Source organism: Copidosoma floridanum, unplaced genomic scaffold, assembly GCF_036245765.1.
Source record: "Copidosoma floridanum isolate Cflo_tuat_1 unplaced genomic scaffold, Cflo_Japanese_pri ptg000021l, whole genome shotgun sequence".
Classification (NCBI taxonomy): Eukaryota; Metazoa; Arthropoda; class Insecta; order Hymenoptera; family Encyrtidae; genus Copidosoma; species Copidosoma floridanum.
The window spans coordinates 7228788-7255474 of NW_028321898.1; the positions used below are offsets into that span (position 1 = coordinate 7228788).

Sequence of the window (26687 nt, forward strand, 5' to 3'; positions counted from 1 at the left end):
AAAGACTTTATTTCCTTTTTTTTTACCTGAGATTATTCCAGCTTCGATGTTGTATGTAAATAATTTTGTAATTCATAATCTTGTACCATTGCAAAGTCCTTCAGATATGTTTAAGTTTCGTATTAACATAACAATAGCGTTGATTTTTAAACCTAATTCGTGTGAAAAAAGACTTTCTTTACTACTATTTAAATATTTTGTAAAGAAATTAGTGTAAATATTATCGTCTAATTTATCTACTCCTTTGTGAGTTGCTTTATCAATACTATAGTACGTTACTAATATTCCTACCGATTATTTTAAATTTTTTTGTTTAAAAAGTGTGTGTATTTATTGTGAGATGTTGATATAGCTTTACTTATAAAAGAATCATCATCATTACTAAAAATTTAAGAACATATATCATTTGTTTTCAATGTCTAAGGAATTATACAAGTTTCAATTTTGCCTTCTCCTATATCCAGTAGCAATGAAGACAATTTTCCATCAATTAAACGTATATTATTTTTTAAATAGAAAATATTAAATAAAGGCTAAAAATTGGAAAATTTTATGGTTTCTTGAACAATAGTAATTTTGCTTCCGTTTTTTACTACTGGAAGAATTTGACGAAAGTCTCCACCTAAACTTATTATATTATTTCCAAAAGGTTTTTCACCACTAGATAAATCTTTTTAAGTCCTATCAGCGATTTCTAACGATTTTTTCGGTACCATAAACGCTTTATCCCAACTAATTACTTTTACATTACGTAATTTTTGTTTATCTGGCTCAAACTGAAAGAATGCACTTTCTATAGTGCTTAATTTCAAAGGAAGTCTGAAAGTTTTGTAAGTGGTAATTCCCTTTGGAAGCAGAATAGAAGCAATACCTGTCCAAGCCATTGTAAGAATTTTTTTTCAATTAATATGAAATAATAAATTAATCTTTTGTATAGAAAAGTTTTTGCAGATCCACCAGGACCATCGATAAAAAAAAATTTTTTTTTAAATTTTATTATTTCTTAAAAAATTCGACATTGATCATGATTGAGTTGTAAAAACATTTCATGGAATTTATGTTTACAAAAAATTCTTTCATTATTGTCAGTATCAATATTTTTTTTCATCGTTTCTGTTGGTTCTGGTAAACTGAAATCTCTACAAGACATATTTTCAGAATTAAAAATTTTATTTCAATGTAAAAGAGCTTTATTTTGATCATCTTTACAATTTTGAATGAAAAATTTTTTGTATTTGTTCCAAATAACATTACCAAAAAAATTTTCAGACATAATAAACCATGCGAAAAATTTTTGTAGTTGAAAAGGCTGCATAACATTACATGCTTCTTCAAAAATTATATTAACACAAACCTTATTTCGAAAAAATTACACTTATAATACAATAAAAGGGAGGGTTGGCCCGCGGAGCGCGCAGGGGGGTGGAGCTCCACTAGTATATATATATACAAACAGTGATCTATATTCCTTACCTTTACCTTAATATGATGGCACGTTGGGCAATGACAAGGCTAGGCAATGACCAGATCTCATGTGCAGTAAGTTGTCTTAGGGGTGATTTGCTAGGTAAAGAGTTGTCATCTAATTTTTCAAGTAGTGCGTCCTGGTTTTGATTTTAAAGTAGTGATAAATTATCGTGCTTATATCAGTATTAACGAGGATGCCCAATATATTTAAAGAATATATACGAAACTTGAGGTGCATCGTCATGCTAGTCAGGGGCAGTACGAACCTGACTGTTGTCCTACGGGCTTCTTAACATCTTTTTATTTACATCGCACATCAAAATACTGAATAAACTGAATTAAGATTAATGTATTCATACAATAATTTATGGACATGTAAGATTAAATCATTATTTGTTTGTCTTACTTTCTGGATTTTGAATAATTACAGATTTCAAACGTGGAGAACCTCGCACCTCAAATAATTAGACAAATTACCAGAGAAATCAGTGAACTTCAATTATATCCAGCTGAAGGAATACAAATTTTGATAAATGAAGAAGACATAACTGATATAAAAGCTATTATTGAAGGACCAGGTCAGTTAAAATTTAAAAAAAGTTATTAATTTCTTAAGTATTTGTGTCTACTTCTATGTATTGCACATAATATTAGTAATTCTTAATATTATCATAATTAAGAAAATCATACATAAATTAATACACTATTATGAGGATTCCTGTAAAAGATACTGTATTACAAATAATTTGTTATAATATTAAATGAGTCAGACAAGAGTACTAGGTAAATGAACCGTGACTCTTAATTGAAAGGCCCATAGTTGATCAATATCTCGCCATTTTACATCTAGATATTATTGTGAATAATTTAAACATTGATTTAAAATAATCAGTTTCTAATTCATCTACGGAGGAATATGCTCTCGAATAAACACAACGTTTCCTTGTGACACATGATGCAGGCTTCAGACTTCATTAGAGTAAACTATATTGTATAAACTATGTACATAATGACCTACTTCAAAATGTATGAAAAATGTATTAGTTGTAGTTGAGCTCTCATTATAAGTAAGTGATGAAAGTCTGCTATTTATTGAACTGTAGTACTGTTGTGTATTTCAGATAAAAACTTTGTGGAAACATTCTGAATAATTTGCAGTCAAAATGTATTTGTTTTGATCGATCACTTTTTATGAGTTGTAAAAGTCTTCGGTTTATTGATTTGTAGTACTGGTATATAAGTTAAATGAAAAATTTGTGGAAACGTCCTGAATAAGTTGTAGTCTAGTTTTTTTTTTTTTTTTTTTCTTACTGATTATCGTGACAGCCTATTAACCTAGTCGCCGCAACCATCCACTCACCACGTATGTGTAGGGGTGTATTACTGCACTCATTTCTAACCTCTTAATTAATATCATACCTAATCATACCATGGGTACAGTGCAAGTATCTCTGGTGAAACACCTTCTCAGTTAAGCTAACATTCTCTGCACCAATGATACATTGGGTTCACTCACCACTGTGTAGCCTTTTCATGGAGAAGACTCCGCATTTCAGGACGTCTACTCCTCGTTAGTTAAGCTGGCCCTTACTACTGAAGCATCGGATGAAGGTTGATAAGCATCCTGGAGGAGCTTCATCTTTCAGGGACCACTCCTTGCCGGTAAGGCTGGCGCTGCCTGCCGAGCACCTGACATCGGATCCGCTAATCCATACCTATAGCCCTAACACTACTTTGCATTCACCTAGGCCTGAAGACCTGTGAGGTAAGAAAAAAATCCTGGAATTACTCTGAAAGAAAATTCTACGGGAAAAACCGCCCCAAAAACAGCCAGGGTTGCATAGAAACTTTTTCCGATGATAAAAGTTTTTGAAAAAATCTGCTCTCATCGGAAATTGAACCCATAACTCCTAAAACAGCGTTGTATAAGTAACAAGCACGCTTATCGTGGAGTCAACGCTGTTTTTAAATTGTAGTCTAGTCACGAAATCACTTATAAAAAATAAAGCATCTGTGTTAGTCAAAATTGTTTTTTTTTTTTTTTTTTTTTTTTCCTTAAATAACAGTTAATTTTTTTGGCGTTTTTACGTTACCTTTTGTTTTAATAGATTTTAATTCCCTCACGAAAAAAAATGTAGCTTTATAATTTACTTTGGATTATCTCAAAACTATTAGTTATTTGACTGATGGACCATTAAAAGTTCTTATAAAGTGTCGAAAGAAATACGAATTAGGATTGATGCAGTTATTTAATATATGGTCGTACAATTTTTCCTCTTTTAAATTTTAGGGCATCGTAACAGTTAAAAGTGCTGTGAGATAACATATATGGTATAGTATAATTATCCATGTTTTACATGATGCCACACCTATTTTAATAATACTTCATGCACTCATATGTTCTACATCTTGCATACAAAATTATTGGAGAGTAAAAAAGAAAAATGAATCTGAAGAAAAAGAATTGAGCACATTTCGTTCTGATTGAATCAGCACGGCATACTTATAATCTTATCCGTACATAAACATGACTGAGACTTGCTCTTCATTCGCTTATTGTTACACATTAGCAAGATTGATATAAAGTATGGTCGAACTCTTTTTTTCTTACTTTCCAGTACATATGTATGTGAGGTATGTAAATGCATGTATAACGTATTATAAAGATACGTGTGTAATCACGCAAGACTAAGGGAGTTTAATTTTACAACCCGTATCATATTACGGATTAATATAAAAAAATACCATAATTATCAATTAATCAATATCAGCTTCAATAAGTTTTCTAAAGAATCTTTGTATTTCCTTCCCTCTAACTTTGCTCAGCACACTGTATCGATCATGTTAGTATATGACGTAGATCATGAGTACCCCGTACTGACACCTGTTCAATCACCATCCTTCATTCATTATTTTTCCTAACATTAAGGTGTAGTACACGTAATTTTATAATGTATTGCACGTATACAACGAGTATATAAATAGATACAATAATCATGTAATACTTCGGTAATTTGAATCTACCCCCTACATTGTATTATAAATCGTTTACAAAAAAATACTAAACACATTGCTTAATTAATTCTTTTACATCATTTTAATTAATTAATTAGATTAAGTAATGAAAAAAATTGGGGCTTACACCTGATGGGCATCAAACTAGGGCCAGCATAAGTGGTCCTTTGTCCCGATACTTATTCTAGAAAAATGTGCCACCAGACCAGAAATCTATTACTTTATTACCCAAGAATAAGCAGTCTAGAGCTTTGTGACACCAAAAGTCGGACGACAATACATGAGTAGCCTGAAACTTTCATTACTTTTTTAGCTGAGGTTCATAGTACACTATTTTTTTAAAACAAACTTTCTTAAACTAGTTGTTCTGATCTTGGTACGCATTTTTTTACACATGGCTAGATAGTGAGACCGTACGATTTACAAAAAATTTGTAGTAGCATGGTTAATGGCAGTGTACAGTGTTTTCTCTTTGTACAGGTCCCTTCAGATAGATTGACAATTTCCAACAGAATCACTAATATTTGTTATAGCATAAGATTTTAACAAGCTGTAACATTATTTCTCTCGCTTTGGCTCGTGTACTTGTGAGTTTAAGTGCACGTATGAAAAGTGTGTAGGAAATCCAGAACTATTTACATATTCAGTTTAGCTCATTTATATGAGAAACTAGGAAAGAAAACAGACTATATAATACGGATAGCTAAATTCTGCTAAGATGGTAGAAGGTATTCAGATGCTTATTTTCGGTAACTATAGGTCGGCTCTTACTCCCTATCTCGACGAATCTTTTTTTTGCTATGCTCCGATATAACCTCAGTTATCGCTGCCGAGTTAATTCTAGCGTGGTATTTGTTGCGGCAGTTACCGCCTTATTATATCCTGCAGTATCCTGTTTTCGAGAGCCTACTGCTGACGGCCACCGTGGTGTCATTTGGGAGTGTCTCTGGGAAAGCTCATCCAATAATGCTGGTAACATCGTTACTTGGGATAGAAGTGTGTACAGTTAGAGCTCTCTGCCGTACTGACTGCCATGTGTTTGCTACTTGATCAACGCCTGTGTTAGCAATTCTCTTTTGGTAATCGGTTGCTCTCACTTTTTTCACTGCATAAACTTCCCTCTTCGTCCTGGAAACAATCGCTGTATTCGACTCTATAACGCTGACATTGAGAGACAAAGGCCTCTACTTTCGGCTCTTTTGAGCAACGGTACCGAGAGATAGAAGCTACAATCACCGGCTCTTTTGAGTAACGACGCGGTGTAAAGAGAGCCGCATGCTCTGAGTTAGCGTACGATCAACTATTTGGTCTATCTAGTTACTTAAAGTAGGCAGCATTGCTAACGCTGACAACATATACAGTCAAGACAAGTTAGACTAAATTCAAAGTCAACTCCACGATTTGTTTACCAATTTATGTTACTTAAAGTTTTTTATCACAAACATTAAAGCTATCATCAAAGAGGCAGTGGTAGAAAAACTCAGTAGTAGAGAATTCATATGTGACTCACAATCAGACAAGGCTGACATTTACAGCTGGCAAGAAGCATTCGAAAATAATGAGAAAGCATGTCACATTGGGAAATTAAAAAGAACTCAGTTTTCTCAGATCACAGCTACGACTAAAATTGGAAGCAACCAAATCAATCGAGTAAGGGCTTATTTTGAAGCTTAAAACATTTACTTTTAAATGCGGAGTGCGCCTTTATAAAAATTCAATATGGCGGTCTAAGACAATGAGAAACTTTGAGTAACAGAAGAAAAAGCTTGTAGAAGTGTCAACATTATAGTGTCTTTTTTCGGCTCAAAGTGTAACTGATAAATTAGATAGCGAGACAAATAAGTGATTTTTACTGTTTTAAATTTAATTACATTATGTCAAATTTGAGGTTATCAAATCTTTAATTTTCAAAGATTTCGTCTGCCATTTTGGATCAGCCATTTTAAATTTTGCAAATCCGACCTCGGGATTGTCATCTGCTACCCCGAAAACCAGATTATGCCAAATTTAATGCAAATCGTAGAGTTTAAAAAAAATGGGCTACCATATTGGATTGTTGACGGTATATGGAATCCACCATCTTTTATTTTGCTACGGTATGATTTAGACTTTTTCATACCATCCATCAGTAACACTTTGAGCTAAAAAAGGACACTATAATGTGTAAATTTCTACTTTTACAAGCTTTTTCTTCTGTTAGTTACATATCTCCTTGTCTCAGACCGCCATATTTAGTTTTTATAAAAGCGCACTTAGCGTTCAAAAGTAAATGTTTTAAGCTTCAAAGTAAGCCCTTACTTGATTTATTTGGTTGCTTCCAATTTTGGTTGTAGCTCTGATCCAGTTGACGTAGAGCATTTCATATATATATAGGCTTTGCCCCCCAATGCGCGTTGTGTAAACCTCTATTAATGAATTATAGTTCCTCACTTAGGCTTTGAGGTAAAAGGCAAAAGATTGTAAGAGAGGAAACTTTTTTTTTAATTTAAAAAACACGAATTGTGTTAGTAATAATAATAATTACAGAAAAAGACATAATAAATACCTTTTACACAAGTTAAGTATGTTTGTTATAAAAAAATCAGCTTTACTTAGTCTGTGGTAAGCAATAAAAAAAAGGCTTATGATAAATGTAAATAAAAATGTTTATTCAACTTGATAAAAAAAAATTCTAGCACCGTACTTGAGACATTTTTACAATTATTGTTGTTATTTATCAGTTTCATTTTTTATTTCTCTTTTTTTTAATTTACATATACATACGAATATATTTATGGGTACACATTGACGTTTAATTTTCCGTTCAAAATAGTGTAATCTGTATTCTAAAAGAAGTAAGAAAATTATATTTTAAACCATACTATCATGGTTGACAATCATTCACATACTATTAAAATTCTCTATTTACTCTTTTATAAATTCTATTATAATGCCTTTTTAATGCATTTAAAAAAAAAAAACTGTTTTCCACAATGCTTACGAATTTTATTCTGCTCTGGATTATGAATATGTAAATGTTGCCTTATATGTGTAGCTCTTGTAAATTTTCAATCATCGATAAAACAACATGTAATGTTACCGTACGTATGCTCTCTAACGTAGCGTATGTCATGCTTTTTTTCACAATTATATTGCATACACTACATTCAAAAAACTTGTTTTGTTTTTTTGGATGAATTTAAATTTTTTTGTAGTTCTCAAAAACATACGGGCAATATTCTCTCTTGAGAAAATTCATATAGCTCAAATAGTTAAAATTAAAAATTTTTTTCGCTCAATATATTACATTATAAGAAAACGTTTTGAGTAATAAATCGCATCAAAGAAAGCGCCCCTGTATTGTTACTTAAACTATCTTTACTATATATATTCACTACATGCTTGTTTACTATCCATTCTGATACTTAAATTTACTTTATTGTATAAATCTTTATTTAATATTTATTATTGCTTTTTAATACTATTTGGAATCAATACAGGAAGTAATAAGAGACCAATTTTCAGGTGATAGCCAGTAATAGTTTGCCACAGAAGTTAGCTGTACAGAAACCTAGAGTAAAGAATAAAACGATGCCTGCACTACATCTATCATGATATAAAACCTTATGTTATTGATAATTGAAGTTACGGGAGCTGATTTCAACAGATTATTCATTGTCTAATTATTAGATGGCATTAGTGTTTTATAATGCAGGTCCCTATACTGCTACTGCAGTTGTAAAGTCTGCCTTGGATACTAGTGCCATAAAGCTCCATAGTACATGTATACATGATTGTCTCTGATAGAGATTAGTAGTTTGAAATACTTAATTAGATATTCAACTATGTTTTAATCTTAGACTACAAAAATAATAATAAAACTGAGAGTTTGATCAATAAGTAATTAAAAAAGTTTTACATTTTGTTAGACGTAAGAAATTCTTTAAATTTTCCCCCTTTAAGGGCAGTCCGGAGATAGTTAAAATTTCCTACCTTATCGGTAAGGTCACTCGAATTGCATAGCTTTATAACATTATTTCTTGAGCAGCTAGCTATTTTACCGAAAAATTAAAGTGTAGACGCACATTCTTGACACTTCAAAGAACAAATCAAGCCCACTCAAGATGTTGGATTGATAAGATGTAATCTGATTTTTCACTTTTTGCCTTGAATTCTCAATCAATTTCGCCAAGTGTGTGCTTCATTTGTTCTTTGATGTGTCAAGAATGTGCGTCTACTCTTATTTTTTGAGATATGGACATTTCTCCCAAAAGAAAATTCTCCCAGGAGAAATGATAGTAACGGATCGTTTCCTATGTTCGAATTTGTATTTATCAATTTGAATTTTATTTAAGTGACAGCTTTGTTTTTATGTCACACTGAGCCACAACAATACGATTAAACACGCGATTTTCTCATAAGAGCACGTAAAAAAAGCAAAAACGGAAAGTTTTTTCACGTTTGAAAATATTTGATACAGTAGAAGCTTCATATATGATCGTTTCGTATAGAGTCCTTCTTACATGTATAATATTATTATATACGATTCTGGAATGCACCGAGCATGTACGACGGGTTACCGAAAACGAACAAAACAAAAAATTCAAGCTGAGACAGCTTAATTATACGTGTTGCGGCAGCATAAACAGTATAAACTACGAAGACATATCATAGGTATTGGTACAGGAAACATGGAAGAAAAACCGCACGAGCTGCGATGAGATTATGATTGCTTAGGATGATGAGGAATCTCACAAGTTTCGAGCTCATGTGGTTCTTCTTCCATACCGTTTATGCTAACACAACGCGTATAATTATTTTTTTTCTTATTCTTTTTATTTTTAGAGCTTTTGCTTCTTCTTTAAGTTTTTTTTTTTCGTCTTTTTTTCCCTTTGACTTTGTTACAGCAACATTTTTCCTTTTTGTTCCAGCGCACTAATTCGCTTTATTGGTTTGGGATCTCAGACTCTCCGCTTTTATCCTTAAATCGATAACACACAACAATGTAATAATAACGATTAATTATTATTTATCAATAACACAATATAAAATAGAAAAAAAATTCATACATCAATTTTTTTATAGTTTTACGAATTCAGTCTAGGAGCCTTTTATTTTAAAAAAATATTAAAGATTAAAGAGACTCTGTGGAATAATACTGTCAATATCAGTAAATTAGTGTACATTCTATTAAATTAACATACTCTAGTCAGACCGATGTCTTGATCGGCTGTACTCTGGATCAGATTAGAGGTAGAAGCAGCTGAAACTGAGCGGTCTGTACGTATTTCTGGTATCAAATCATCACTGCCTTCCTCCTAGATAAATTTCATGATTTTTTTATAGTAAATTTTTCTTTATTTTTTATTGTTGAATATATATATATATATATATATATATATATATATATATATATATATCTTCCTATATTATATAGTCGTAAGAGTTGGAGCGAGGTTTTGCTCCCCCCACCCCCCCGCTACCCCCATCTCCCCCCCATCTCCCCCCCAGCTCCCCCCAAATAAGGTAGTTATTCTTTCATTTTCTTGCATTTTTCGGGTAATCCTACTTTTTTGATAACTCCCCCCCGCTCCCCCTCAGCTCCCCCCATTTTTCCCATATATAATATAAATATATTAGTAAAGCCTTGTATATTAACCGTTACAAGTGGTCTAATTTTAAAATATAATTTTATTTGACCATAACAACAAATTTTGTTACAATTATCTTACTTACGATGTTTTTTTTGATTACATACTCTAAAATGTCTTTTTAGGTGCTCTGCTTTTAGGGGTAAACGCACCATCTACCGTACACCCGTAAATTCACTTTATTTTGTTACCATAATTGTAAGACAGTTGGATACTAAATATTGACTCAGTAAATTTTAAATTATTGTTTAGGATCTCAAGAGAGCACCGAAATTCTTTTGAGGTGTTAGAGCTTGTTAAAATGATTTTATAATAAAAATAAAAAATTAAGTTAACCCTACATAACCTTTTCCACAATTTTGACAAATATTTTTTTGAATATTTTTTTCATGACTTTTCAAATGTCTCTGTAAGTGATGATTTCTTTTTAAACTTTTTTCGCATTTAATACTCTTGAAAATTTTTTCAATGTTTTGGCATTCCTTTGTGTGACGCAAATAGTTTTTCTTGTTTAATATTATAATGCTACACAGATTACATACAAAAAATTTTTTTTTGTGAATTTTTTCGTGCGATGATAGACACTCTTGATTTGAAAATTTTGAGTCACATTTATCACACTGATTTGCATCCATGATGGTGTATCTGAAAACATGTAACAAAAAACGGATTGTTTATGATTATATAAATCTGGGTACTAGACGGTACTGAAATTTGCTTTTTTGATGGAAGATAAAATTTGCAAGAGAGTATAAAAATAGTAATGAACTATAGAATAGTTTTTTTGTTACTCTAAAATTTCATTCCAAACAATATTTTTAATTTCAAATTTGTTTTCTAATTCAATTGGAATAAAAATTTTTTTTTGTTTTCAACATCTAGACAGTGCAACATATAATTGCCCATTAGAAAATAATGGTTTTCTAAAGTACAACCCTAAGGCATCAAAACTTTGACCTTAAGATTTATTGATAGCCATAGGGAGAGTTAAGATAAATGGAAATCGTTTTCTGTACAATATAAATGGTAGTGAAGAAGAATTGTTTGTATTGAGTGTTATACTTAGACTAAAGACTTTATTTCCTTTTTTTTTACCTGAGATTATTCCAGCTTTGATGTTGTACGTAAATAATTTTGTAATTTATAATCTTGTTCCATTGCAAAGTCCTTCAGATATGTTTAAGTTTCGTATTAACATAACAATAGCTTTGATTTTTAAATCTAATTCGTGTGAAAAAAGACTTTCTTTACTACTATTTAAATATTCTGTAAAGAAATTAGTGTAAATATTATCGTCTAATTTATCTACTCCTTTGTGAGTTGCTTTATCAATACTATAATACGTTACTAATATTCCTACCATATTTTTTTAAATTTCTTTGTTCAAAAAGTAAGTGTATTTATTGTGAGATGTCAATATAGCTTTACTTATAAAAACATCATCATCATTATTAAAAATTTAAGAACATATATCATTTGTTTTCAATGTCTGAGGAATTATGAAAGTTTTAATTTTGCCTTCTCCTATATCCAGTAGCAATGAAGACAATTTTTTATCAATTGAACTTATATTATTTTTTAAATAGAAAATATTAAGTGAAGGCCAAAAATTGGAAAATTTTATAGTTTTTTGAACAATAGTAATTTTGCTTCCGTTTTTTACTACTGGGAGAATTTGACGAAAGTCTCCACCTAATATTATCATTTTATTTCCAAATGGTTTATTACCACTAGATAAATCTTTTTAAGTCCTATCAGCGATTTCTAACGCTTTTTTCGGTACCATAGAAGCTTTATTCCAACTAATTACTTTTACATTACGTTATTTTTGTTTATCTGGCTCAAACTGGAAGAATGCACTTTTTATAGTGCTTAATTCCAAAGGAAGTCTGAAAGTTCTGTAAGTGGTCATTCCCTCTAGAAGCAGAATAGAAGCAATACCTGTCCAAGCCATTGTAAGAATTTTTTTTCAATTGATATGAAACAATAAATTAATCTTCTGTATAGAAAAGTTTTTCCAGATCCACCAGGACGATCGATGAAAAAAATTTTTTTTTTTAATTTTATTATTTCTTAAAAAATTCGACATTGATCATAATTGAGTTGTAAAAACATTTCATGGAATTTATGTTTACAAAATATTCTTTCATCATTGTCAGTATCAATTTTTTTTTTCATCGTTTCTGTTGGTTCTGGTAAACTGAAATCTTTACGAGACATATTTTCAGAATTAAAAATTTCGTTTAAATGTAAAAGAGCATTATTTTGATCATCTTTACAATTTTTAATGAAAAATTTTTTGTATTTGTTCCAAGTAATATTACCAAAAAAATTTTCAGACATAATAAACCATGCGAAAAATTTTCGTAGTTAAAAAGGCAGCATGACGTTACATGCTTCTTCAAAAATTATATTGTTTTGAAAATCGTGTTCTACTAATCCCATAGAAATAGCTGTTATTAGTGAGGGAAAATAAAAAGTGATAATTAAAAATTTATGTATTTATATATGATCAATATACATTTATTACATATATAAATTTTAAGTAAGAATTACTATAATTTGGGTATTTTTTCATACTTCGTAAATCTCATTTGCAATTACGGGGGTTGGTGTGCAGAGTGCGCAGGGGGCATATATAGTTATAAGAGCTTAGAAATATCTATTGACACATATAGGATAGACAGCTCATTTAAAAAAGGGAGCCACTAGAAGAAATAATAAAGCTCACCAACAGAAATTTACACATCACTCTGTCTATATAAACTTTACCACTTTTATTTGAAATTAGCAGCTTGTTCTTTATATTTCTTTAAAAACAGACCAGTAATCATACCCCAGTGTAGAAAATTTATTTCTGAGTATTTTCGAAAAATGCCAGTCTTCTGAATTCTTTAAAATATACTTTAACACATTATTTTTGTACTAACAATTAATTTTATCATTTTTTAAGGCCTTAAAAAATATTAATGCAAACCTTATTTTGAAAAAATTACACTTACAACACAATAAAAGGGGAGGTTGGCGCGTGGAGCGCGTAGGGGGGCGGAGCCCTACTAGTATATATATATATATATATACATATATAAATATATAATATGCTTAACAACACTATCAGTCAAGAATTATTTTATGGTATTCTCCAAGCAGACGTAGAAATAAATATTTCAAAATTGAAATAACAAAAATATTATCTTACGATGTCATGATGTGTGCCCTCGAAGTTTATCGTTGCTATTAATAATACAGCATGTGATGAAGTGCTCGGTGAATTCAGATAGACATCAGTCGGTGGGTCAACATTTTCGATGAATTTATTTTCTTCGCAATCCCTTACTTCATTGGCAGTGGTAGTCGTATTTTCCTGAGTATGAGACAACAGTATTTGTAAGTTATGTGAATCTTTGAAACTAGCAATGTTTAAATTAAATTTTGAAGTGAAACTTTTTATGAGAAGAAGAAGATGAGAGATGAAAGTGCTTACTTTGATGCGTTACGTAACAGGATTTACTACATTATTACCGGTAATTTTAGTGGTATATTTGCTATAAGTCTACTTGCTATGAGAGAAAGTAAGACGCATTCGTCATATTCCGTTTTGTTCTTATCCACATCAAACGAGAAACCTTTGTATTCGTCCTCATCGCTATCGTCCTCGTCTTTTTCATCATCATCTTTTAGGGGACGTCCATAAATTACGTAACGCTTAAAAGAGCTAAATTTATACCCTCCCTCCCCCATCGTAACGAATCCGTCACGGAACCTTACACCCCCCCCCCCTGAAAAAAACGTTACGTAACAACGAAAAATTTAAACGAAAAAAAAAAAAATTAAATTACCTTAATTTACAATATTTTATAATTTGTTTAATTTTAAGATCTACATTTTTTTCATAAACTATTTAATTTAATATAAGTCATTTTTTATTTTATTTTAAAATATTTTAGTTATTACATTTAATTTTTGGTAACGTAAGAAATTAGTCTGAAAAATAATACTAAAAATCTTCTTCAAACGGATTCGTTGACCATTTAACGATATCATCGATTAAAGACAAGTCACTTTTCTGTTTTTCAATTAGTATGTCTATTCCATCGGTATTAAGAGCTTCCTTTTCTACGCATTCAACTGTTTCTACTATATCTTCGTCATGAAAAAGACATAGTAGCTCTTCATCCCGCCGTTTTATTATTCGATTTGGTCGAACTTTTTTGAACGAGATATTTTTCTTGTGAAGTTGTTCTCTATGATATTTAAGACCTTTTTTTGTTACGAAGTAGATTTCACAGTCATCGCACGTTCGATCTTTTAAATCTTTTTGGACCGATGGGCAAAAAAAATCGTAAGGGATTAATTTAAAATTGCCTATATCCGGTTTGATATCTACAGCAATACGCATTAATTACGGAGAAAAGTCATCAAAACCATTTGGATTTGGAGAAGGGGCATTCAGTTCGGTAAAAGTTTGATAAAGCGAATAAGGTGGTGGTGGAAATCTATCTTTTAAAATTGAAATCAATCCACTACGATGCGGTGAGCAACAAGTAATATCAGAGCATTTGATGACCTGAAAATAAACGTTGAAGTAAAACTTCAGAGCCACAGCATGAAATCTTAAGGTATAAAAATGTTTCTTACTTGAAGTAAGTATTGGCTCCCTCGAACGTGTTTTGAATACCATTCAGCATCTGGAAGTTCTGGCATCAACATTTCTTCTTCTAAATCTTTATATTCAGCAAAAACTTGGAATTTATCAATTATCATATTATTTCATATTTCTGCCAAAACATTACCAGCATATTTAAAATTTTGTTTTTCCAGCTCAATATTTATAGTTTCACCGCTTTTACTTAAGGTGGCTCTTCACCCCTATATAGCACGTATTTGGAATATTTTATTAAAATGTTTATTGAAAGTTATAACAAGTGTCACTTAACCTGACAATATTATAGCTAGTGCTAAATATTATGCGATTTTTTCCGTAAAATTTTGTTGATAAATTTCTCAGATACCGAAAGTTGGAAAAAATTCAACAAATTACTGTAATCTTTTTCAATTTACATCTAATATTTAATTGTTTGGGCTTATTCTCTTCCTTAAACAAATTCATTGGGAGTCACCACAGGCAAAGTTTCAATAACTTATATAGGTTTCCCAAAAAGTTCAGTTATTTATTTAAAAATACGAAAAATCAGTAAACAAATTAAATTTATAGGAAATCTATCTAAGTTATTGCAATTTTGTCCGTAGTGACTCCCAATGAATTTGTTCAAGGAAGAGAATGAGCCCAAAAAATAAAATATTGGATGTGAATTGAAAAAGATTGCAATAATTTTTTTAATTTTTTCCAAGTTTTGGTATCTGAGAAAATTATTAACAAAATTTTATAAAAAAAATCGCATGATGTTTAACACTAGCTATAATATTGTCAGGCTAAGTGACACTTGTTAGAACTTTCAATAACATTTTAATAACTTATTTTTAAAAAACATGCTATATAAGGGTGAGGAGCCACCTTAAGTGCGTTCCAAAATAGTCATGTTCAAGAACAACTCCTGATAATTCTTTACTCAACGGAGCCATTATGCGCTCGACCCGATTGTAGGAACTTCGTCCTGGCGCATTGGTCAATACATAAATATCATCCAAATCATATTTGATGAAATGACCAACAACATGTCGAATAACTTTTTGGTACCGGGGGTTCTCATCCGGTCCACCATCAACAGATAAGAATACAATTGTTTTAACAGTTCCAGTTTTTTCATTAATCAGCATGTTTTTACATTCTTCTATTTCAAAAAGTCTATCAATATCTAATGCATGGGTCGAGGCAGTTGAAGCCGAATGTTTACCACTTCGTATAGAAATAAATGTTGGGCCAGAATATGTGACTGCATCTGGCATTTCCAATTGATCAGGTTTTATAACAATAAGACCATACACCGAAGGGATAAGTTTTTGCTTTTCGGCCACAACCCAGTCATGATCTGGCAAACGAATCCATAAATTTAAATATGTCTTAATTAGTATGATTGTTCGTTTTATTTTTAAGTGAAATTTTTTAAGAATATAAAAATATAATATTTCAGTGTTTAATGTTATTGTAAATGTGTATTGTTGTAAATAAATAAATATCATTTTGAATAAATAAATATTATTGTAAATAAATAAATATTATAAATACGCATTAAGTTGCAAAAAAACATTTTATTCAACTCATGCGTATGCATTGTCGGATTCATGCGATTCTTATGTTCTCTTTTATATAGGCTGGGCGCGTGTATAAACGCCAGCGCTGCCAGGTGTTTGAAATTCGAGCCAAAGTGGTAACTTAAATACATAGTCTGCATAAACAACGTAGAAAAATAATTTTTTGTGAATAACTAAAGATCTTATGATTCAACTCGTGCTGGCTCTGGTTGTAAGATGATGAAGAAAGTAACCTTTTAGGAACAATTTTTTTTTAAGTGCAAAATAATGCTTCAGTGAATAACAAACGTTTGTTTTTCATGTTCACTGGATCACTTCATCAATCGCACGAGTTGTATACAATACATTTTGTGATGAATGTTATTCGTAATGCAAATTTATAAATATAAGAATTAAAATCGATAATGTTTTTTTTTTTGCAGTTCGGTGCGTAAAATTACATTTTAAACACTAATTTTAGTTCGTAAAATGAAATTTTACCATACTGAGTACGTTAAATGAGTGCGTAGAATAAAAATAAGTGGATATAATGAAATAAGTGTGCAAAATAAAAATTAGTGTGTAAAATAGTAATTTCCAGAATTTGTTAAAGTTCTTTCAGTATTTGAATAGTAGTAGTTTTTCCGAACAAACAAATGGGTTTTAGAAATTTAACACCCTTATTGCAAAAAACGCATTCTCGCACTCGTGCGATCGGCGCACACTTGTCTATGTGGCCTCGCCTTCGACTCTTGTCCTGCGATCGTCACTCGTGTGCTACGCGCACTCGTATAACGATCGATGGGCACTCGTCTACGGTTCGGTCACGATTCGTGCACGGCAGTCGAACTCGATGCGTGAAATCACGTTTTACAACCTAGTTGCATAATACACTATAAAGTGATTGTAAATGAAAAAATGTGAAAGTAAATAGTGTTTAAAATGAAAAATAATGTGCGTGTACATCGTTTCACAGAATCGTTTCAGAATTCATGCTATTTTACATAAAATATCAAATACTCACGGACGACTGTGAATACGCATGGGTTTGTCCGTAGAATAGCATTTAAAACTTTGTGGTAGCTCTCCAAGTGATTGTTGGTGCGATCTATCATTTTGTAAACTGTAAAAGTTTTTGGGCCAACTTTCTTTACCCAAAAACCTTTGAAGTAGTTTTGTATATAACTTTTCCACATTTTCAAATTGCGGGGATCGTCAGCAAATAATTTTTCAGCTTGTTCTTCGATAGCTGTTACAGCTGCGTTGACTTGATCGGACGGTAACAAGGTGACACTGATTAGTTTTTTTATAATCAGATGTCCTTTAGGATTTTTGTCCTTGTTATTTTTGCTTAAGAAAAGCCTATAGTTTTTAGACTTGGCTTTTCTGACTAATGCCTAAAATTAAATTTTATGTATTTTTGTATTAAGATGATTTTGAAGCAGGCACTTACAAAAAACAAAACTTTTGTTTTGTTTCGTTTCCCAAGACGGAATAAAAATTTATACTTCTTCTCGATTCGTTTCTTGTACGTAACGAAACGAAAGTTAAAAAAAATTTCGTTTTATTTATGACTTACATTACTATCAGAGTGAATAGTCAAGTTTTTTTGTAGTTCTTTGGTAACAAAACGAAAATGAAAACGAAACATAATTCATCTTTTCATTTTGTTTTGCAAACAGAAATGTAATTTTAAAAATTTTTAGTTAATTTAAAAGAAAATTTTTTCTCAGTGCGGGTATAAAAAGAATGAAAAATAAAAATTCTATGGCTTTGCTAGAGGCCAAAATATTAAAAAAATTCATGTTTTTCGCTTAAAAACCGTTCTTGTAATAGATACAGAGCTATGGAAACAAATTTTTTCGTCTCCTAAACTGCTTACGGGTCTTATACGATGTCTCTATTACGTAAAAAAATTATGTTGAGAGATAAAAAAACCTGAACTACATTGTTGTTACGGCTATTTACTGCCCCATTCCAGGAAAAATAAAAAATCACGATCCTAAAAACTTGATCGCGTGAGTGGAAGTGGAGAACATTGGTCTACGCAATTCGGGTTGGGCGGAAACATCTTCTTAGGGGCCGTCCATATATTACGTCACGCTGTTTTTGCCACTTTTAAAACCCCCCGCCCCCCACCTTGTCACACTTTGTTACGCAGGTCTCATACCCCCCTCCCGCTTGTCACGTCACGATAACGTTTATGTTTTTGGTAGTAGTTGGATATTTTTTCAAACTATAATTTTCAAAAGCTTTTGCAGAAAAATTTAAGCTAATTGAGTGATTTAGTTTCTTAGAGTTTATAAAAATAAAATCAGACTTAGAAAATGAAACGCAATCCATTTTTGAAAAAAAATTTTATCAATCATCGAACTGTCGTTTTTGCCTAAATGAAAAAGTGGAACATTGCCAGGACGGAAAAGGAAAAAAGTCACTGGTAGTTCGTATATTGTCACCCAAAGTAAAAACAATGTGAACTTACTTATTTTTCACCTCATAAAGTGAATACGTTACTTTCTTTTATGACTAAGAGGAAGAATATCAGATTAACTTTACATAAATCTTACTGGCATTAAAAAATGAAGATTTGTGACGTCTTAGAATCTAACACTTTATATTTCTTAAGTTACAGCCGATTTTAAATAATTTTTAAATATTAAAGGTACCGTATCGGGTAAATTTTACTTAGGTAATACAGTGGAGACTTTGGTCAAGCTCTAACAAACGATGAGATCAAATCCTATCGTTAAAAAAAAAATTTGTCCAAATCGATGCTAAAAATAAAAAATTATAGAGGTTTTGAGTTGAACAGTGAGATTTTTATATAAAATAATAAAATAGATATTTCATGGAAATATCATTGCTCAATTTAAAACCCCTACAACTTATGGTTTTTAGCATTAAATTGGACAAACTTTTAATTAATAGGATTTGTCTTGAACTTTTATTTATGCTCAACCAGAAGTCTCCAGTCTTCATAATTCTGTCAAGCTGAGCTGTACGCAATACAAGTGGTACCTTTATTTTTCAGAAACTATCTAAAAATGGCTATAACTTAAGAAATATACAGTGTTAGAGAGTAAGACTCTATAGATCTTCATATTTTGATGCCAGGAATATTTCTGTAAAGTTTCATCCGAATCTTTGACCCGAAGGTCTAACACTTTCCTTGTATGATGGCATTTCATTTTGACCCAGGTGTAAAAAAATTCTTTATTTGAATAAAAATGATTTTTCATTATTTTTAAATTAATCTAAAAATATATTTTGAGTCTGTACAGTACTATAAACTCTTATAGTCCTTTGATGAAATTTTTTTTTTTTTTTTTAATTAATAATGAAATAATTTTTGTAATTGTCATGCCGCACACTGGGGCCAAACGAAAAAAAAATGTTCAAAACCACCTACAGCCCTCTATTATAAACCAATTTTGGATTTTTTTTTTATTGTAATCTTCAGATGATTTGCAACGATCGCTCTTTGCCTGATTTTCTTTTTTCAATTTAACAAATTCGTAACCTAACCTCAAAAGTAGAAAAATCCCATTCTATGCCACAATTAAGTCTGTATTGTCAATTTAAAATTTAGAAAAAATTTATTAATTATGGTGAATGTGTTTATAAGCAATGTCAGTGGAAATCTGAGTTTGATAAATGCTTTTCAGTATTTTGAGGTTATGTCGAATAAAAAAAACCGAAAAAAAATGTTCAAAACCACCTACAGCCCTCTATTATAAACCAATGTTGGATTTTTTTTTTTTTTGTAATCTTCAGATGATTTGCAACGATCGCTCTTTGCCCGATTTTCTTTTTTCAATTTTACAAATTGGTAACCTAACCTCTAATGTAAAGGACCCCTAGAAAAATTCCATTCTATGCCATAATTATGACTGTATTGTCAAGTTAAAATTTAGAAAAAATTAATTAACCATGGTGAATGTGTTTATAAGCAATGTCAGTAGTAATCTAAGATGAACAATTTTTTTTCAGTTATTTAAGGGTATGTCAAATAAAATTACTGATAGTTTAATTTGTGCATGCTATGTGATATAAACATGAAAATTTAAAAAAAAATTGTTGTTTTTCATATCTTACTAGAATAGCTCTTTGCCCGATTCCTTACAATGTTCATTTTTAAAAGGTAACCTAACTTTCAAAGTTGATAAATCATTTTCTGTGCTAATAATAACACGATTTTTTATAGAATTGCTTTATTAAACCAGCACAAAAACAGGAATTTTGATAGTTTAATACACTACCAATTTTTTTAAGACACTGCTTTATACATTTACAATTTACAGTGAAACCCAAAAAATTTTCAGAGTGTCCATTCAAATTATGAATTTAATAATAAAATAGTAGTACAAATGTATGTAATAAATGACATCAACAAAATTATATTCTAGAAAGAAACGAGAAAGTTTTACATCACTAATTGAATACGTTGAATATAAATAATTTCATTTGTACTTAAATAATCTTTTTATGTTCGCGTTATTCTTACTAAATTTGGAATTTTTCGATAAACTTATAAAACAAACCGTTTTCTTTGAATAATGCAAGGCTCGCATTTAGTATCACATATAGTATAAATAATATGTGAAAAACTTACCGTTTTACAATTTTTTCAACGGAGTATCCTTAGACACACATCTGAGCCCGTAATGTATAAATCACTTGTTTCCCATGCGTATGACGATAAAAACTTGGAAATAACATTATTATTTTCTACACGCTTAGATTAATTTATCTTTCTTTTCATACTGCTAAAATAACAAAAAAAAAAAAGCTAAATTGTTTGCAACAGCTGTATACAAAACAGCGATTAGCATCAAAACTAGGAGGCATAAATACTTACTTTTTCACAATAGAAAATGCTTTTCGATTACTACAAGCTTCGAACATACCAAAGTTACTATTTACAGCAGTATATAAATTTAAAATGTAGCTCATGGCTAAAGAGTTGCATACACTCTTAATTGTTAGGTAGTTATACTATACACTGCAATTTATACTACTAGATAGCTGATCATGAAGATACTTTATAAACTTTTCACAAAGCGCTGAAAAAATTTAGTCTTAACAATAGTTGCGACTTCAACTCTTGCTTCTTTGATGATAAAAGGTTGCAAACATGTTTTTTTATCGGCGGAGAACGGTTTCTAGGGGGTAAAATCTACACTTAAGTTTGTTAATAACAATTGTTTAAACAGACATAGAAAACACTATCAATTTTTGGGAGCTCCTTTGTCCACCAGATCGACTTGACTCATGGATCGAAATTCATGCTATTAGTATGGTGCCAGTTTAGGTACATAGTTGTAGAAAAAGAATTTTTTTTTTAACACTGAAATTTTTCCTCATCTGGTAAGTTTTGACAGTGCTAAATTTGACGTCATTATTTAATCTGTTAATGGCATCAAACAAATGTATGAAAGTGGAAATTGAGAGACAAAATTGATTTTTGTACGAACCATGTACCAAAACTGACACTACGCTGCAAATATGTATCCATATGCCAAGGCTTTACTACCTATCTATTAGGTAGTATCGTTAATAAATTGTTATATTACAATTCCGTACTTATTTATTTTAAAGTCAGGATTACGTACTTTTATATAAACTAAAGTAATTGTACATAAATAAAATTTGTTTCGACTCTCTGTTCCATATTATATAATTGTGGCATTGAATGGGATTTTTCTACTTTAGAGGTTACGTTACTAATTTGTAAAATTGAAAAAAGAAAATCGGGCCAAAAGCGATCGTTGCAAATCATCGGAAGATTACAAAAAAAAAAAAAAAATCCAAAATTGGTTTATAATAGAGGGTTGTAGGTGGTTTTGAACATTTTTTTTCGGTTTTTTTTATTCGACATAACCTCAAAATACTGAAAAGCATTTATCAAACTCAGATTTCCACTGACATTGCTTATAAACACATTCACCATAGTTAATAAATTTTTTCTAAATTTTAAATTGACAATACAGACTTAATTGTGCCATAGAATGGGATTTTTCTACTTTAGAGGTTAGGTTACGAATTTGTTAAATTGAAAAAAGAAAATCGGGCAAAGAGCGATCGTTGCAAATCATCAGAAGATTACAATAAAAAAAAAATCCAAAATTGGTTCATAATAGAGGGCTGTAGGTGGTTTTGAACATTTTTTTTTCGTTTGGCCCCAGTGTGTGCCGGAGAGATAGATGTAGTATAGAAAAATTCTTTCTTTTTGCAAATATTGACATTCGTTTAAATCTTTGTCCGTTCGTAAATAAAAACAGTATCGATTTTTTCTTCACTGTATGTTAACGTCACACAATCCGAAACCACCCCTTCCCCACCGTCACATTTCGACATGGTAATCAAACACCCTCCCTCTCCCCTCACCGCATGTCGTAATATATATGGATAGCCCCTTATCGATTGTACTAAAAATTAATACCCTTACTTCGAGGTTCAGAAAAATTCGGGAAATTTCGGACCATCATAATGTACATATTATAAATAGTACACGGGCAATATAAGACAGAGCGTACGTAGTATTTTTGATAATCTATATTTTGATCAATATATCCCGGCATTTTCAATAAGAACAATCTAAAAATAATAACGTAGTAAATATTTCGCGATGTTTCGAATGATACAAACAGTTTTTTTGCTATGATACCCTTGTATCGAGATATAAGTTAAAAAAACATTTAAATTTAAAGCCACTTGTGTGCGTTAATAAGTAGATAAAAAATTGTAATGACTTTCTCACTTTCAATGCCGCCGGAAAAAATAAATAATATTACTGTTATAGTTCAATTAAAATACACGTGCCAACAGTGCGGCTCTAGTAATTGGGTTAGGGAGAGCGAAACTTAGTTTTATTTTAAGTGCTGAAATTTACACCATGCCTTGCTCTCCCACACACCCCCTCTTTTCCCCGATCGTGGGAGACTCATCTGCCGGCGTTTTGTTCACATGCGCGATTTTGCCGCGCCAGATTTTGACTGGACAGCGTCTGATCAACTTTGTTGTAATTGTAAATCGCACAAGTTGTTCAAATATCTGGATTTCTCTTGTCTCATAAATTTGCTACTTTTGTTCGTCCATCTCTTTGCACTGTCTGCCTCGCTGCGCTCTTTTCGTTTCATTTCATTTTGTAAAGTAAACTTTCAAATCCTACTTTGTTGCTTGCTTGTTTGCCGATTCACGGCTATTCTAAATCTAGTTTCAAATCGTTTCTCAGTAAACTTTGAAAAGCCAGTACTTTTTTCATCGTAATTATCTCTTTTTTCAAACATAAAGGCCTTTAGTTAAGCAGCTGTCCGTATATATGTAAATATCTATGGTATAATAAACACGCTCTTAAAATTTTAATTGAAAAATGCTTCAAATTTCACATTTATTTTATCAATCAAATTTCGTGCAACGAACTGGGACGGCTTTTCTTGTATTTTTTAAATTAGTTCAGACTCGCACAAATAATTACTATTATTATTATATTAACCAAGGATGTCCCAAAGGCCAGGCTCACAGTATGGACAAAAGTTGTATATTCCAAGAGGCCCAAAATGACCGAAATCCAATTGTTAATACACGACAATAGCAACAAAACTACGCTCCCAATCGGAAAACTAAGATATACATGTCCTCTTATTTTTCCGCGTAGAATCTATTGGCATTATTTGTTTTTCAATGTTTCAATAATTATTGCAATTTATTTAAACAATTATTGTTTAAACATTGAAAATTGAAAAAAACGGTTATCTTATTTTTTTTTAAAACACGCGATTCCGTTATTAGTTTTTTAACAACTCTTCGGGCCTGGCCTTGAGACATAGTGGGTTAAAACGACGTTACTGTATTGACAAAAGACGAGAGTGCTTGCGAATATCACACATATAAGTATGTATTACTAACAAATTTTGAGAAAGTTAATATCACGGTCTGCGTCCACGTACAGATGAGTTTTTAGCAGATAACGACTAGCTTAAGAGTGATGATCGATGGGGACCTGCCAAAAGCGTGACCACATAGACGAGTATTGATCATAAATTAGATTTGTATTGGATGTGATATATTTTACCTGGGCCCAGTGGAAGTAACATCCTCTTACCCTATCTTTGCCAAAATACTTCCTCATTGATTTAATCAGAGCCATCTCGTAATCGCAAATCACTCTCAAGGGTTTGAAAGATGGAAAAGTTTCTCGCAAGAAGTTCCACACTGCACAATATGCTTTACAAGTTTGACGGCTCATGAGCACCCAACCGCAAGGGACAACCTCAAATTTATAAATTAGTGTTTTTGTCAATTTAGAATACAGTTTGATATTTTTAACTTATTTCCAAATTAATCATTTCATATAATTTTAAAAAATCTTATATTTGATATTTTCTATATTAATACAATAAAAACACTAATTAATCGACTATGTGCATAAGGAAGAGGAGAGTTGGGTTAGTTGTAAGTATTTTATTTTTAAAAGATTATCATTTAGAAGATAGCAAAGATGACCACGCGAAAATAATCAAGACCTCAAAGGAGTTTATAACTAAATTGATTTTCTATCAGAATCTCTTTAAATTTGATATATCAACTCTATTTGGTTCCGGTTTCCGGTTTGGGTCTGGTAAAATTCCAAAAAGATTGCTTGTGTAGTTTTCGAAAAATTAACGCTCAAAGTTTTCTATTTTAACATGTGAAGTATAGGAAAAGGTGTCGCGAATAGGTCCAAAAAACTACATTGCAAGTCATATCTGAAGATCCTTGTATCAGAATTTCGTAAAAAATAGTATGTTGTTATTGATGCCTCGAGAAATGACATATTAATATTTCAGATCGACTAGCCATACCGTTTTTAAAGTAATCGGAAAAACATTCTCAAAATATATCCTACCACGCCCATCTCGAAGGAGCTTTCATTTTAATTCCAAATGAAGGGTTTTAGGGGGTTACAAGAAGGATTAGAAATAATCGGGTAATTTCGGACCACCCTACTATACGCACATGTATACGGATGACACAAATAACTTGTAATCATAATATTATTACTTCTATTACGACCCTAAAACTTTGGTTCAGAGTAAAAAATACTAATCAACCCCCAGAAACAAGTTTTCATAAAAAAGTATACCTTTGTATTCAGACGTGCCAAAAAAATAGGGTAAAAACAATTGTGTTGCTTTCAAAGATAATTAATAAATTTCTCAGAAAAGTGAGTGAAAATTAAACCCAGAAACTTCTGTCCAAAAGTGTATGGCCAGCTCCGACCAATTCAACAATAAGATAGCTTGTACAACAATAAATGATAAATATTAGGTCTGGACTCGAATAAAACTATACCTATAGGTCTAACGTAAATAATCCAACTACAAACTAATCCTCAGTACAACTTTATCCAAGTCTCCCCTATTTTAAGTGACAAACAATAAAAAAATTTTAGACTTAAGGGGGCAATACGTGTAAACGCACGAAAAAAGAAATTTTTTGAAGACGTTATTATGCGATGGTGGGAAAGATAATTATTTTACAATATAGCACATTTAAAAGTACGTATGTTCTCAATTTGTTCTAAATAAAAATAAAAATTGAGAAAAAATAAAAATAAAAATTGAGACCACTTTTAATGAAAAATCACTTTTTTGTTATATAATTGTTAGTAACAATTTAAAAAAAAATTTTTTTCAAAAAGTCTAACCATTCATTTTTTCAGCCAATTCGTTTGAAAACTCATCGAGTTCTATTGCACAGCGCGCGAAAAAACTCGTTTCGAGAAAAACGTAATTAAAGTTCTCGGTACGTCATGCAGTACCATTAGGAGTATCGTGTTTATACTCAAAATATTCACATTGATAGTTCGATTTAAAAATTTTTTTAGCATATTCTACGGATAATAAACTAATTTTTAAAGCAAAAAAAAATAATGCTAAAATTTTATATTTACACGTATTGCCCCCCCCCCCCCCGCTTTAATTAGCAAAAAGTTTCAAAGCATACCACATTATTTTTTTTACACATAATCGTTAACAATTGTTTAGCATTCTTGATATCTGGAACACACTTAAAAGTACCATCCACATACATGTCATTTTCATCATGGAACTCATTAAAACAATTAGGATCTATCAGAATCAGATGCTCGTTCGATCCAGAATAAACTAAATGAGCATCGAATTCACATTCCTTTTTTTCTGTTTTCACATTGAGTAAATCTGGATTTAATTTTATGTGCTCAGCAAATTCTTTAATAGATCCATAACGATTTTTGGCACCCGTATTTAAGTTTGCTTTTTTTCTTGCACGCTGCATAGTTTTTTGTACAGATGGGTAAGATATTTCTGCTCCTGTGTATGTGTTGCTATAAATAAATTTTTAGTAAGTATTTTAATTATA

At 31.1% G+C, this 26687-nt stretch overlaps 1 protein-coding gene across 2 annotated transcripts in view; it reads left to right on the forward strand.

Moving 5' to 3' along the window:
- LOC106641718 (ubiquitin-conjugating enzyme E2 S) overlaps positions 1–26687 on the forward strand; it is a 167867-nt gene that overhangs the window by 42185 nt on the left and 98995 nt on the right. For both annotated transcript variants that reach the window (XM_089594475.1, XM_089594474.1), the window contains exon 2: positions 1898–2045. In XM_089594475.1, the coding sequence (XP_089450601.1) occupies positions 1898–2045 (148 nt within the window). The remainder of the gene's footprint in view (positions 1–1897; positions 2046–26687) is intronic.